The sequence below is a fragment of the Chiloscyllium plagiosum genome, chromosome 4, assembly GCF_004010195.1.
Source record: "Chiloscyllium plagiosum isolate BGI_BamShark_2017 chromosome 4, ASM401019v2, whole genome shotgun sequence".
In the NCBI taxonomy this organism is placed as follows: domain Eukaryota; kingdom Metazoa; phylum Chordata; class Chondrichthyes; order Orectolobiformes; family Hemiscylliidae; genus Chiloscyllium; species Chiloscyllium plagiosum.
In genome coordinates, this window is record NC_057713.1 from 120592716 (window position 1) to 120607302 (window position 14587).

General features: G+C 41.9%; 1 protein-coding gene across 18 annotated transcripts in view; it reads left to right on the forward strand.

Annotated features, from left to right (window-relative positions):
* Window positions 1–14587, forward strand: part of LOC122549360 (lethal(3)malignant brain tumor-like protein 4) — a 300541-nt gene that overhangs the window by 104553 nt on the left and 181401 nt on the right. For all 18 annotated transcript variants that reach the window (XM_043689041.1, XM_043689042.1, XM_043689039.1 and 15 more), the window contains one exon: window positions 12886–13037. In XM_043689041.1, coding sequence (XP_043544976.1) covers window positions 12886–13037 — 152 coding nt within the window. The remainder of the gene's footprint in view (window positions 1–12885; window positions 13038–14587) is intronic.

A 14587-nucleotide genomic window follows, 5' to 3' on the forward strand; every position in this document is an offset into this window, starting at 1 on the left:
ACGTCGATTCTCCTGTTCCCTGGATGCTGCCTGACCTGCTGCGCTTTTCCAGCAACACATTTCCAGCTCTGATCTCCAGCATCTGCAGACCTCACTTTCTCCTCAATGATTATATTCCTCAGGCACTGAAATGACTGGGCAAACATTAAACTATTCAGGTAAAACAGAGCAATATGGGATGTAGGTTTGATATCCAGACGTTTCATTACCTGGCTAGGTAACATCATCAGTAGCGACCTCCAAGTGAAATGAAGCTGATGACTCCTGCTTTCTATTTATATCTTTCTCCTGGGGTTTGTGGTGATGTCATTTCCTGTTCGTTTTCTGAGGGGTTGATTGATGACATCTAGATCTGTGTGTTTATTTATGGCATTGTGGTTGGAGTGGCAGGCCTCTAGGAATTCTCTGGCATGTCTTTGCTTGGCCTGTCCCAGGATGGATGTGTTGTCCCAGTCTAAATGGTGTTTTTTTTCATCCGTGTGTAAGGCTATGAGGGAGAGGGGGTCGTGTCTTTTTGTGGCTAGCTGGTGTTCGTGTATCCTTGATGGCTAACATTCTTCCTGTTTGTCCCACGTAGCGTTTGTGGCAGTCCTTGCATGGAATTTTGTAGATGACGTTGGTTTTGTCCATGGGTTGTACTGGGTCTTTTAAGTTTGTTAGTTTTTGTTTGAGTGTTCGTGGATTTGTGTGCTACTAGGATTCCGAGGGGTCTTAGTAGTCTGGCTGTCATTTCTGAAACTTCTTTGATGTATGGTAAGGTGGTTAGGGTTTCTGGCTGTGTTTGGTCTGCTTGTCGTGGTTTGTTCATCATTTTGCAAATATCTACCACCAAGCTGTAATAAACATCTGTCATACCTTTCAACACCCAGTTATCCATGCCTGGTTTCATGTGTATTAGTTAAAACATAAGCATTGCTGCACCTGCTAAAGATATCGTGCTGTAGGTGATGTCCACATCATGGTTAGTAACTGGGCTGCCTTTCAAGACAAAAGTCCAAACTCTTGGTGGTAGATAAGGAATTGAACATCAACTGAATATCAGCACTGGACTTCAAAGAATTTGTACATTAGCAGCATCAGTTTACAGACAGCTGCACAACTCTGTAAATAGGGCATTGACCAGATAGAAGACAGTTAATTACATGTTATCTCTAACTTCCTTCAGCCTAAATGGAATTTCTAAGATTGCCTAAACGGAAAGGTGAAATAAACAGTTCCACTCCACTTCTGAACTGAGACACAGTATGTTGCGGAGAGGTGAAAAGTGAGAACACATCATTCTTGGTAGTGAAACAAAGTAACAATCTCTCAGCTACAGAGTTTGTTCTTGAAGGGACTGCTTTTAATTCACACTTAAACTAAGTCAAGCACACACAGCTTAAAAGTACCATCCAACATCTTTAATACGAAACCATGGATATCAGACACCTCCTTGTAGATTGGGCACACAATGAGACCTTGACGCAATTTCAACTACTCAAGCATCATTTGCAATTCTATTTTACAGATCAAATAATAGATTTATGAGTGGCGTTCTGAAAGCTAGTGCTTCCAGTTAAACCTGTTGGACTATAACCTGACGTGTTGTGTGATTTCTAACTTTGTACACCCCAGTCCAACACTGACATCTCCAAATTACAAATAATAGATGATCCCGAGAAAACACAAAAATCTAACATGCCATTAGCAAGGAGGGGCTTCGCAGAATTAATACATTCATTCAGTCTTTGCACAGGCGATCAGAAAGTTCCAGAAAAGATTTGGGAAATGTTTCAAAGACCTGCTCAGGGCAAGGATTGCCTTCAGGATTAGCACTGTCCAGCTTGTGTCATACAGATAACAACTCAAAGGGTTTATTGACTACTTTATCAGAAGAATCCTCAGCAGAAAGGTGTAAGTGTAACTTTTCCAAAGAGAAATCTTAAGAGAGAGACGCTCATTTTGCCAGTCAGCACCTCTGCACAATTTTAAAGCGTTTAGAAAGCATCTTCTTGGCAAGAACGACAGGCCGTACTATTGATGTATTGTTTGAAGCTGGGCTCAAGTATGAGACCATTGAGGCAGGTCAACGCAACTGCTTGCTTTAGTTACAGCTAATATTATTGCTCTAGTCAGCAAAGTGCATCCAATCAACAAAATCTTGAAAAGATGGGGTTTGTTGCACCTCCTCAAAAAGCTGTCCACCTTTTTCTCATATCGGTAAAGCATGGTAGCACCAAGAGACTTGTGCAGGAAACCTAGCTCCAGAGTGCAAGACAGGCACCAGAAGAAAACACAGGCAATGAACAAGACAGGTCCAAACCACAACAGGAGCAGCAAGGCAAGCATTCAGGAAACACGCAAACACATATTGATGAAGTTCAGAGCCAACTGAGCAAAATGTGAAGTTCAAAGGATGGCCAGACCTTCCATACTATTGATGTCTCACAGCATGTCAAAGGTAATCAGAAGCTTTTACAACCGTTGGCAACTTATGTCCTGAATTGACACGCATTAAAAGCAATGGGAGGGCAACCGGTTTGCACAGATCTCTGTTTTGCTATACTTCATGAAATTCAAACCACCCCCACCACCCCGTGGGGAACAGATCACATGTGACACAGTTGAATCAACCAACCATCTCAATGGATATGACTTGAAGTGAGAGTTAAGCCTGGGTGATTGAATTTGACACACTGAGTAGATCACCCAACCCACAAGACCAAGATAGCTTTAAATTAAGGGGTGGTAGGTATAGGACAGATGTTAAGGGTAGATTCTTTACTCAGCGAGTCGTGAGTTCATGGAATGCCCTGCCAGTAGCAGTGGTGGACTCTCCCTCATTATGGGCATTTAAACGGGCATTGGATAGGCATATGGAGGATAGTGGGCTAGTATAGGTTAGGTGGGCTTGGATCGGCGCAACATCGAGGGCCAAAGGGCCTGTACTGCGCTGTATTTTTCTATGTTTTATACACCTCCTGATTTGCACGGGGCTGGCCTAGAGTTTGAATTTGAAGATGTTCCTGTGCTACACTTTGGTCAGAGCTAGTGTGAACAGTTCCAATCAGCAAGAAAACTAAATCATTTTGGCTATCCAGAGGTGCAGGTGGTATATCACAAGTGATTTTCAAGGGCAAACAAGTCCAGATAACAGAAGTATAACGCTATGTACAGTGTTACACCAAGACCACATCGGTATTGAACCAGAAGACAGCTTGGATATGCATTCGTCAGGGGTGAATCAGGATATTTGCTGACTTGTGAATGCATGTGAGGGATGCTCAATATAACAATCCCAAGATCGGAGGTAGCTTCCACATCTACATGAAATTCCAACCAGCTCCTTGGACAAAATTAGCAGCATCTCTCTTCATAGTGCATGACGAAAATTTCATTCTGACAAATACAAGCATCATTGACAGCCATGAGCACTGTTTTTGAGTTTATCCAGCAATTATTATCTGACAATGTACTGTAATACATTGACAGACAGTTTCAAGGTTTATATTAAGCAGAGAGTAAACCACAGCATACCATCATCTCAACTATCCATGCTCAAACTATCTAGCAAAATGTATGATCCAGAAAATCAAAGCTGTGATAATGAAGTGTCAAGCAACAAAGCAAGACTTTCACATTTCGCTACTTCATTTTTGTGCTGCACCAGTGGAAAACGGATTATCAGTCCCATTACAATCTGCTTGTAAGGATGTTTGAGGCACAGAATGCTGTGCACCTTTCATTCCCCTCTGTCTTTGGAGAAGAATGATTGAGCAGGTAAAGAACGAACAAAGCTGTGTACTGGGCAGAGAATGCAAGTCAGAAATCTAAATCCAAATGGTTGGATATCAGAAAGGTTTCTAGAATTTGCAGCCAGCCCAGATCATACAAAGTAAATCCTGAACATGGTGCAACATTGCAAAAGAGGCATGGACAGGATAAGTAGAATGTTGCCAGGGTTGGGGGATGTGAGCTATAGGGAGAGGCTGAATAGGCTCGGGCTGTTTTCCCTGGAGCATCGGAGGCCGAGGGGTGAACTTATAGAGGTTTACAAAATTATGAGGGGCATGGATCGGATAAATAAACAAAGTCTTTTCTCTGGGGTGAGGGAGTCCAGAAGTAGTGGGCATAGGTTTAGGGTGAGAGGGAAAAGATATAAAAGAGACCAAAGGGACAACCTTTTCAAGCAGAGGGTGATGCGTGTATGGAATGAGCTGCCAGGGGAAGTGGTGGAAGCTGGTACAATTGCAGCATTTAAAAGGAATCTGGATGGGTATATGAATAGGAAGGTTTAGAGGGATATGGGCCAAGGGCTGGCAAATAGGATTAGGTTAGGTTAGGACGTCTGGTTGGCATGGACAAGTTGGATCGAAAGGTCTGTTTCCGTGCTGTACTTCTCTATGACTCAAAGCCTACTTAGACTAATGTACTGAATGCCAGCCATCCACAAAGAGAGTAAGGAAGAACACTCTGGTGATGGTGGTTGTGCAGTGTGGTGTAATGATAAAATATAGCAGTAAGACAACCAAACTGTCAAGTAATGAGTGATTTATTATCACATATATTGTTTAAATGCAGTGAAAAATGTTCTTTCACCACAATCTGGCACCATTTTGAGTTTCAATAAAAATAAAAAGAAATTACTTAAATAAGAGCTCATCTTCTGTTCAAATCGGTGTCTCAAGCATGGTTGCCAAGCTTCTGTAAGGTCTCTGCAAGGTGGGCCTCAGGAATCCCACTCCGGGAATGGCAATGATGAAGCCGATGCTCCAAGAAACTCTGGCTCTGCTATTGCCACCTTGCTGCCACCGGACTCTGGGCAGAATGCTGCCAGGAGTCCATGCTTCAGACAACCCTGCAGCCAAGAGCCCAGACCCCACCCCTATTGCTGTGAGGAGTTCTCACTCTGGGCACCCCCGCAGCCAAGAGCCCAGGCTCCAGGTCTGTTGCTGCAAGGAGTCCTAACTGTGGGCACCCCTGCAGCCAAGAGTCCAGGCTCCAGGCCTACTGCTGCCAGGAGTCCACACTTCAAACTCTGCCACCACCAGGAGTCCAGGCTCTGCCCTGTGGCCACCAGGAGTCCTCACTCTGGGCACCACTGCCGCCAAGGCTCTGGACCTGGTCACCAGCAGTTCCTCACCCAGTTCCATATTCCAAGATTCCAAGTATTCAAGTCTGAGTAAGTGTGACAGAGAACAATGTGTACCTGTCAAGACTGGAATGTGATTCCCAGATCAGGATGAGTTGTCAAACCTCCAATGTAATACTAAATTCTGAATTATTGATCTTGTAAACTCTGTTTTATCTGCTTGTATATATGTATACCATGTATATCTGTTTGGAATTTTTTTATGTTAGGGAATGGGAATCCATGGTGGAGAGCATGGTATTCAGAAGGATACCTGAGAAATTTGACTCTCACAATGGACTGAACCAAAGTTATACAATCATAGATTCATAGAGATGTATGGAAACTGACCCTTCGGTCCAACTCGTCCATGCCAACTAGATATCCTAAGTTAATCCAGTACTATTTGCCAGCCCTAGGCCTATATCCCTCTAAACCCTTCCTATTCAGATGCCTTGTAAAGGTTGTAATTGTACCAGCTTCCACCACTTCCTCTGGCAACTCATTCCATACACGTACCACCCTCTGCTTGAAAATGTTGCCCCTTGGGTTTCTTTTAAATCTTTCCCCTCTCGCCCTAAACCTAAGCCCTCTAGTTCTGCAAACCCCCACCACCCCAGGGAAAAGATCTTATCTCTTTACTCTATCCATGCTTATGATGATTAAAGTAGGGTTTTTTTTTGTATATTTGATAATAAAACCCTGAGGAAACTCCAAGGTGAAATGAAGAACCAACTGAGTTTGTCACCTACTTCATGGATAAGTTTTCTCTGTACATCTCTAACCATGAGTATTTATTTACATTGCATGAGAATTTTCTACTTGGATTACCTTGTATCTATCCTTGTTTGCTCCAGGTGATAAGAACTTTTACAATTTCAAATGTATATTTCCCTGCAAGAGGTTTTTCACACAGTCAGTGATTAGGATGCTTTGTCTGAGACTTTGGTGGAGGCAGGTTCAATTAAAACATTCGGTAAGGCATTAGACTGTCAGTTGAAAGGATGAATGTGCAGTATTACAGGGAGAAGGCAGGAGAACTCCGTGTCAGTGCAGACATGATGTACTGAGTGAGCCTCCTTCTGTACCATAAACAATTCTGCAAGTGGTTGATGATAAGTGAGCTTAATGCAATAAACCTGGATGTCTCTAACATCAGTGTGATTTTCATGTCACCATCTGTTCTGTGTCATTCCTTCCACTGTGCTGAAGGAAAAAAAAGTATTGTTAATTATTCAGAACAGATAGATGATTGCAACAGGGGGAATACAGCCACAAGATAGCTGCAAATGATGGAGGATCCATCTCTGCTCATTGGTCCAAACACAAAGTTAAACTCTTTCTTATCATGAGGATTTTTGCTTCAATCAAACTATTGGCAAGTCATTCCATGTGTTGACTACTCTGTGTGTGGAGAGTTCTGTGTTTTTGGTTCCAGTTGTTTTTGTTTAAGCTTGAGCACATTGCCCCATTGCAGCAAAGGAACTGAAATAGACCATTTTAACTTTTTGACCCGCTTCTGCTTTTTAAGGCTATCGTAGCTGGCCTGTGACCTAATTTCTTCTATCTCATATCCCTTAATACCATTGATTAACAAAAGCCTGATTAAAATTAATGATCAATCGCATGTAAATTGCTATTAATGAAAGAGAGATCCAGATTTTTGCTTCCATTTTCTACTTACGTTCCTTAAAGAGCTGGCCCTAATTTTTAGGCTACGTCCTAAGTTCTTTTTCTTTGCTCTAACCATTATCACTTTGCAGAAACCTGCAGAACAGAGGGATTCAGGGGTTCTCATCCATGAATCACAAATACTAGCATCCAAGTTCCATGGGCAATTGGGAAGGCAGATGGAATTCAGGTAGTTCTTCTATAACGTGATGGTTGCATTCTTGTGCAACCCTGCATTATAGAAAAATCGCCCTTCAGAAACCGCGCTTAAAATGTTGTAATCGCATTACAGCCATCACACGTTTTTGCTATAATGCAGTAGCCCCATTCTCATGCAATCCTGTGTTATCAGAAAGTCACATGATAGCAACACCAATTAAACTAACTAACTATTGGCTTTTATTTCCAAGGGAATTGAATCTAATAGTCAGGTTACAGTGAGAATATTATGGACAATTTCAGACTTCTTGGAGATGTAATACTGGTATTGGAGCCAGACAAGAGCAGGTTTATTAAGCTGATGTCAGGTATGGAGGGATTGTCTTATAAGGAGAGGTTTAGTAGATTGGGTCTGTACTCATTGAGATTGTGAGGCAACCATTGTGAAACGTACAAAATTCTCAGGAAACTTGACAGGGTAGATGTAAAAGGTAGTTTCTCCTTGTGGGAGAGTCTGGGACTTGGGGTGGCATAAGCTCAGAATAAGAGGTGGTCCATTTAAGACCTAGGAATTTCAACTCTAAGCTGCCTCCCTTTGTGACAGCACAGGGTCCATCTTGACTATTAACATCACCACATAACATTTGGAGAGTATTTTGCTGCTCCACCCATCAATGTTTTATGAAGCTGTGATATTTTACATGACTGGATTCCCATTGGTGCTTGACACTGTTTGATGTACGTAGCCAGGCCAGATGACCACATTTAACTGGTTGTTAACTCAGTCAATGATAGGACAGGAAGAGAGAGCAGGTTTTACAAGTGACACACCGTAAAACCATGAAACAGGAGCAGAAGTAAGCCAATCATCCTTTTGAGTCTGCTCTGTTATTCAATGAGATCATGGCTGATTTGATAACCCTCAATTCCCCTTTCCTGCTTTTTCCCTGAAAACATTGACTCACTGACTGATTAACAATGTCTATCTCCATCACGAATCCACTTAACCCAGCCTTGACAGTCTTCTTCAGTAAAGAATTCTACTCGTTGAGTGAAGAACTTCCTCCTTGACTAAGTAGCTTCCCTTACTGCAAAAGAAAACCTTTTTTTTAAAAATCAGTCTGTTTGGAGATTTATGATTTCTGCAGAAGATCAGGCTTGAACCCAGGACTTCCTGTTACAGCACCACAAGAGCCTGTTAAACATTATGAATCAAATGTATTATGTTCTGCAGCAGATGGGACTTGAACCAGGGTCTCCCGGCTCACATGAAGGGATACTACCCCTGCACAGAAAGCACGGTTGTAGATATTTTCTGATCAGAAATGTTTGTACACACCTCTGGAGCAGGTAGGATTTGAATTCAGGTCTCCTGGCTCAGAGATAGAGACACTACCACACCCATACGCAATCCCCCAGGACTATGACACTTGTATCTGCCCCAATAAGCATCAGCTGCTTTACATTATCTCTGGAGCATATCCTGGTTCATTTTTAATGGGATTATTATTTAGAACATTGTCAGGCAGAACCTGTCACATCCAGCCAATTACAGCGCATGCCGTTATCCCTAATTAATTATCGGTACAGGTCATTTCGCTATAACGTGTATTTCATTAACACAAATTAGCTATAATCCGATTGACAAATTGGGTTCACTATTTCTAAAGCACAGACTTTTAAAGTATGTATTGGTTATAATGAAATTCCAGCCCATTAGTTTAAATGATGCTGCTGTTATGCGATTTTCTTATAACATGGGATTGCATAAGAATGGAACTACTGCATTAAAGCAGAACCAAGTGTTAGTAATTTCCTGATGACAGAAACTGGGCGAACGGTTCAAATATTCTTGATTCCCCCCAGTAATTTTCCTGAAATAGCATGTGATTTCCAACTTGAAGCAGCAGCTCCTGTATGGAGAGATTTCGGGAAGATTATTGGAGAGAGAAGCAGAGTTCATATTTTGAATGAGAAGGGAAAGTTTTAAAGGAACGTAAGGGACAGCGTCTTCACAAAGAAGTTGGTGCGTGTATGAAATGAGCTGCCAGAGGAAGTGGTGGAGGCTGGTACAATGACAACATTGCAACCTTTAACAGATATCTGGATAGATACATGAATAGGATGGGTTAGAGGGATATGGGCCAAATGCTGGCTAATGGGGCTAGATTAATTTAGGATATCTGATCGGCATGGACAAATTAGACCAAAGAGTCTGTTTGCACGCTGTACATCTCTACAAGTCTGTGACTCTGAGTCTGCTAGACAGTTCTGAAGAAAAGCCATACAAGACTCAAAGTGTTCACTCTGTTGCTGTCCCCACAGATGTTGTTGGACCCACTGAGTTTCTCCAGCATTCTCTGTATTTGTTTCCGATTTCCAGTATCCACAGTATTTTACTTTCATTTGGAACATCCTTGTTTTGCATCTGCAATGTCCCCACCTATTTCTCTTGGATCTCTGCCATTATTTTCTTAATTTGTGTTTTTTGCTTGTCCTTGCCACTGATTCAGTGTTATGTTCCTTGGGTCATCAGGAGTGCTATCCTCCTCCTCTTCTGTAAATAATCTAAGCTAAAGTCGAAATAGTCTTACTGACCATAGGGCTGTTCTTTCATTGGAGAGAGATGACTGGGGGCGGTTCAACCAGAGGGTCACCATACCATAGTCAAAGGGAGAGACTGAGAAGGAAAATGCTTCATTGTAACCATGGCCGGTGCAAGAATTGAATCCACAGTGTTGGTATCCCCACACTGTAAACCAGCCATCCAGCCAACTAAGTAAAACCAACCCCACTTATTTAATACATCACCGACTTCATCATTTTATTTACAAAGTCATAAATATCTGTTTCCAAGCTACCCACAATGCGTCTGAAGAAGGGTTACACCCGTAACGTTGACTTCTTCACCTCCTGATGCTGCCTGGCCTGCCGTGTTCTTCCAGCCTCCTGCCTGTCTACTTTGGATTCCAGCATCTGCAGTTTTATTTGTCTCTACCTACACTGCTTTTGACAACCCTCTTAAAATCACTTGATGAACAAATGCAGTTTGTGGTGCGTTGCATTTGAATTTTTTTTTAATTTATAAGTTATTGTCAATTTTTTGACAAGCAGAGCCTTTGTCCCTCAAATTTATGCTGTACCATATTGGATTACTTTGGACATCCTTTACGGGTTTTTTAAAAAGCTTCTTCCAGACCTGTGCTGTCTGACATTTTCTCACCTTCAGCCGATTACTGTTTAACAAGAAACAAGTCCAAGTTTCTGTACTTTTTCCTCACAACCAAGTGTTGTAAAACTGAACATCAGTCTCATGGCTTTTGAATAGTCTTCCTTGTGTCTTTGTAATTAAGATTAGGTCCCATGCTCAAATTGTGATCTGACTCAAGGGCTATACAGTTTGAATAGGACCTTTCTGTGAGCCAGCTTTATTATTACTTCTAATAAACCTCTCAACTATGGTTGATTTGTTCAGCGAAGGCTTTGCAGCAATTGCATGATGGTTAAATTAATTTAAGATGAGAAAGAACTGGATTGTTATGAGCTGATTTAAAAATAAGTCATTGGATTCCAAAGTCAGTCTTTGTTATTTGTGCATTGTTGATTGTGAGAGAATGAATCCAGCGAATTTTGACAATCCAATAGAAATAAAGAAACTTAATGTTTTGAAGTTGTTAAATGGTAAATCTGTCTTTCTGCACAGCAATACAATGTACTGAAATTATTTACTGTTTTTCCTGCCTTTTGTCTTGGTTGTAAGCTTTGGAATAATGGCACACAGTTTGCGTATTTGAAAAGTGCATTTGAAGCAATTTTTGTCAGTATTTGGATCAAAAGGTTGTGAAGCTGAAAATCTGTGATCTTGTTCTGCTGCCATAATAATGGAGCAGCGGGATTTGCATGTCTCAGAAGTTTCTATGTGTGGATTTTCTAAAACGAAGGTGGATGCCAATCTGCATACCTAAGATACTTGGTAAAGTGGAAATTAAGTGCAGTTGTGCAAATAGAAATGTGCTGAATAAGTGCAATCAGAAGTGGGTATTAGCAAAAATATCACGGTCAGCAATAAGTGACTGCACTTCTGATCTCAAGGAAATTTATCCCTATAGATCGAACAATCTCCTTGCCATCAAGTATGATTTTCATGGGGTAGGGTTTTAATGATCCATGTTGCTTCCCAGCTCATGGTCAGGGATACAGGAATTGAGGTGGGACAACAGAGAGGTAGGCTAGTCTCGAGCCCAAATCAGCTGTAGCTGCCATTTAGATGTGATGACCAAATCAGCTGTAGCTGCCATTTAGATGTGATGAGCGTGGAAGCGGTCCAACCAGTCCTTACTGAACATAATCCCAAGCTAAACTCGTCCCACCTACCTGCTCCTGACTCCTATCTCTCCAAATCTTTCCTATTCATAGACTTAACTAAATGTCTGTTAAACATTGTAACTGTGCCCACATCAATCACTTCCTCGGCAATTCATTCCGTACATGAACCGACTTCTGTGTAAAATATTTTCTCCTTGTGTCTTTGCTAAATCTCTCTCCTCTCACCTTAAAAATATGCCCCCTAGTCTTGAAATCCGCCATCCTATCATTAACCATATCTTTACCCCTCATGATATTATAAATCTCTGAATGTAGGTTTGCTCACTGAGCTGGAAGGTTAGTTTTCATAAACCTCTATAATGTCACCTCTCAGCCTCCTACACACTAGTGAAAAAGGTCCCAGCCATTCTTTATAACTCAAACCTTCCAAAATCAGGCAACATCCTGGTAAATCTCCTCTGAGCCCTCTCTAGTTTAATAATCTTCATCTTCCAAGTAATTGTGGCGAATGCAGAGTGGGGATCTGGGATAAGGAAGTGTAACATTGAGTATTCAAGTTTTACAGGTGTTCAGGATTTCTTGTCCAAACTTTCACTTTTTTTTCAACTAAATCAAACTGTTTCAGGATTGATGCCTTTATCCTGTCCAACTGCAGTTCTCAAAGTTCAGGGAGCTGTGCAGGGTGGCTTAGTAGTTAGCACTGCTGCCTCACTGTGCTAGAGACGCAGGTTCGATTTCAGCCTCAGATAACTGTCTGTACAGAGTTTGCACATTCTCCCTGCGTCTGTGTGAGTTTCCTCTGGGTGTACCCGTTTCCTCGTACAATCAAAAGATGTGCAGGTTAGGTGGAGTGGTCATGCTAAATTGCCCCGTAATGTCCATGGATATGTAGGGTAGATGGATTAGCCATGGTAAATGTGGAAGTAGTATGGGGGGGTTGGGTCTGGGTGTGATACTCTTCATGCTAACTCAATGGGCTGAATGGCCTCCTTCTGGTCTGTATGAATAGCTGCCCACCCCATGGAAATTTCTACGAGTCTAAAAAAGTTCTATATGAGCTCACTAATGATCTGAACCAATTAAGAGGCACTGTGCTTTGTCCGTGTCCTCAGGGACAGTTGTTTGTGAGGAGTAGAACAGGCAGATTGGCATGCTGCTCCTGCCATCATCTCACTTGCCACCGTCTCTGTGTTTCACTTCAGTCCCTGATTTTTCGTCAGTCTCAGATGGTGATTGTTAATAGTTCCATCACAATATCCCCCTTGCTAAGTACTTATATCTAAAGACAGTGGTTATTATTTGTTGCCCAGCATGTTTTTCGCAAGATATGTCATCACTTTCATGTACAGTCAGTTCTGCTATAACGTGGTAGTTCTATTCTCGTGCAATCCCATATTATAAGAAAATCGCATAACAGTAGCACCATTTAAACTAATGGGGCCGGAATCGCGTTATGACCAATACAAGCTGAAAAAAATTGTGCTTTATAAAGTGTCCCCAATTCATCAATCATGTTATAGTGAATTCACATGAGCAAAACATGCATTATAGCAGAATGACCTGTAGCTAATGTTGTCATGTTTATTTATTTTCTAAAATATTCATTATTTATCTTTCAGACTGTTACTCCTTCAGGATTTCGAGTAGGTATGAAGCTGGAAGCAGTGGACAGAAAGAATCCCTCCCTGATCTGTGTTGCATCAGTCACAGATATCGTAGACAATCGCTTTTTGGTTCATTTTGATAACTGGGATGATACGTATGATTACTGGTGAGGGCTTGTTTATCATCATTCTCAGTGCTGTTTTACTACGTAGATCTTCTGATACAACTGTCGAGAAATATCAAAAATGTAACATATATCTTAAAATTTGAGTGAGGTGGATTTTCTTCTGCTGAAAGAGTCAACTCTAAGCTATGGAGTTAGTCAACTAAAACTAACAGAGCCATGCTGTGTGTGTGTGTGTCAGTTCAGTGTACATGGTTATTGGGGTGGAAATACCCCAGAAAATATGGTGGCGCCATGTGACAAAAGCAGATGTAGGAAGAATGGGAGTTGGCTTGAGGGGCAATGGCTGAGGGAGTCTCATGATGCAGTATTAGGCTCTCAAACCCACTGCTACTTATAAAGGCAGTGACAAAAGCTGTGTGATAAGAATGGCAGAAAGATTAAAGAAATGAGAGCACGTCTACGTAAAGCTACCATTGTATATCCTGACCAGTCTCAAAGTAGGTGTGCATGCATGCATGCATGTATGGAGGCAGACCTGAATAGAAATATGGAATTAACAGGTGACTTTATTATTTGGGGGTGGTGGTGAGTTGGAAAGGCAGGGTCCTCTGTGGCGAACAGTAAGAAGTCCCAAAGAGGGGGAGTTGCCTACACATTGCCATGATAAGGGATAATTCATGCTAGCTGAGAAAGAACTGAGAAAGGAAATGGGGGTAAATTCCATCATCACAGTCCATATTCAAACAAACAACATATGTAAGGCCAGGAAGGGGATCCTGCTGTAATAATATCAGGGAGTTGAATTCTCAATTGAAAACCAAAGCTGACCATAATCTTTGAGTTATTGCCCAGGAAAGAAAAGAACCTTTCCATGGGATGCAAGCTGAGTGTTATTTTGGGGCAGGAATGATCTGTACCGATGGAATAAGTTCCATTTGATATAGACTGGGACCCAGGCCAGGCTTGAAGTGTACATAGGCAGGTGTCAAAGACTTGGCACCAGTAAGTTGAGGAATGGGGTTAGGATTAACCCTCAAATATCAGCAAGGCGGCCTTTCCTGGAGCCACAGGAAATGGGGGAGATACTAAACAAGTATTTTGCATCAGTGTTTACTGTGGAGAAGGACATGGAAGGTATAGAATGTAGGGAAATAGATGGTGACATCTTGAAAAATATTTTTTCAAAGGAGGTGGTGCTGGATGCCTTGAAACGCATAAAAGTGGATGAATCCCGAGGTCCTGATCAGGTGGACCCTAGAACTCTGTGCGGAGCTCAAGAAGTGATTGCTGGGTCTCTTGCTAAGATATTTGGATTATCAGTAGTCACAGGTGAGGCTCTGGAAGACTGGAAGTTGGCTAACGTGGTGCCACTATTTTAGAATAGTGGCAAGAAAAGCCAGGGAACTATAGACCGGTGAGCCTGACGTCGGTGGTGGGCAAGTTGTTGGATGGAATCCTGAGGGACAGGATTTGCATGTAGAGAGGAGCCTTGATTATCCAAAGGGTATGGGTTAGGAGTATTTCATTCAGTTGATCAAATTCCGGATAATCAAATGCAGGATAACATAGTTTAGCCGAGCATTGGGATG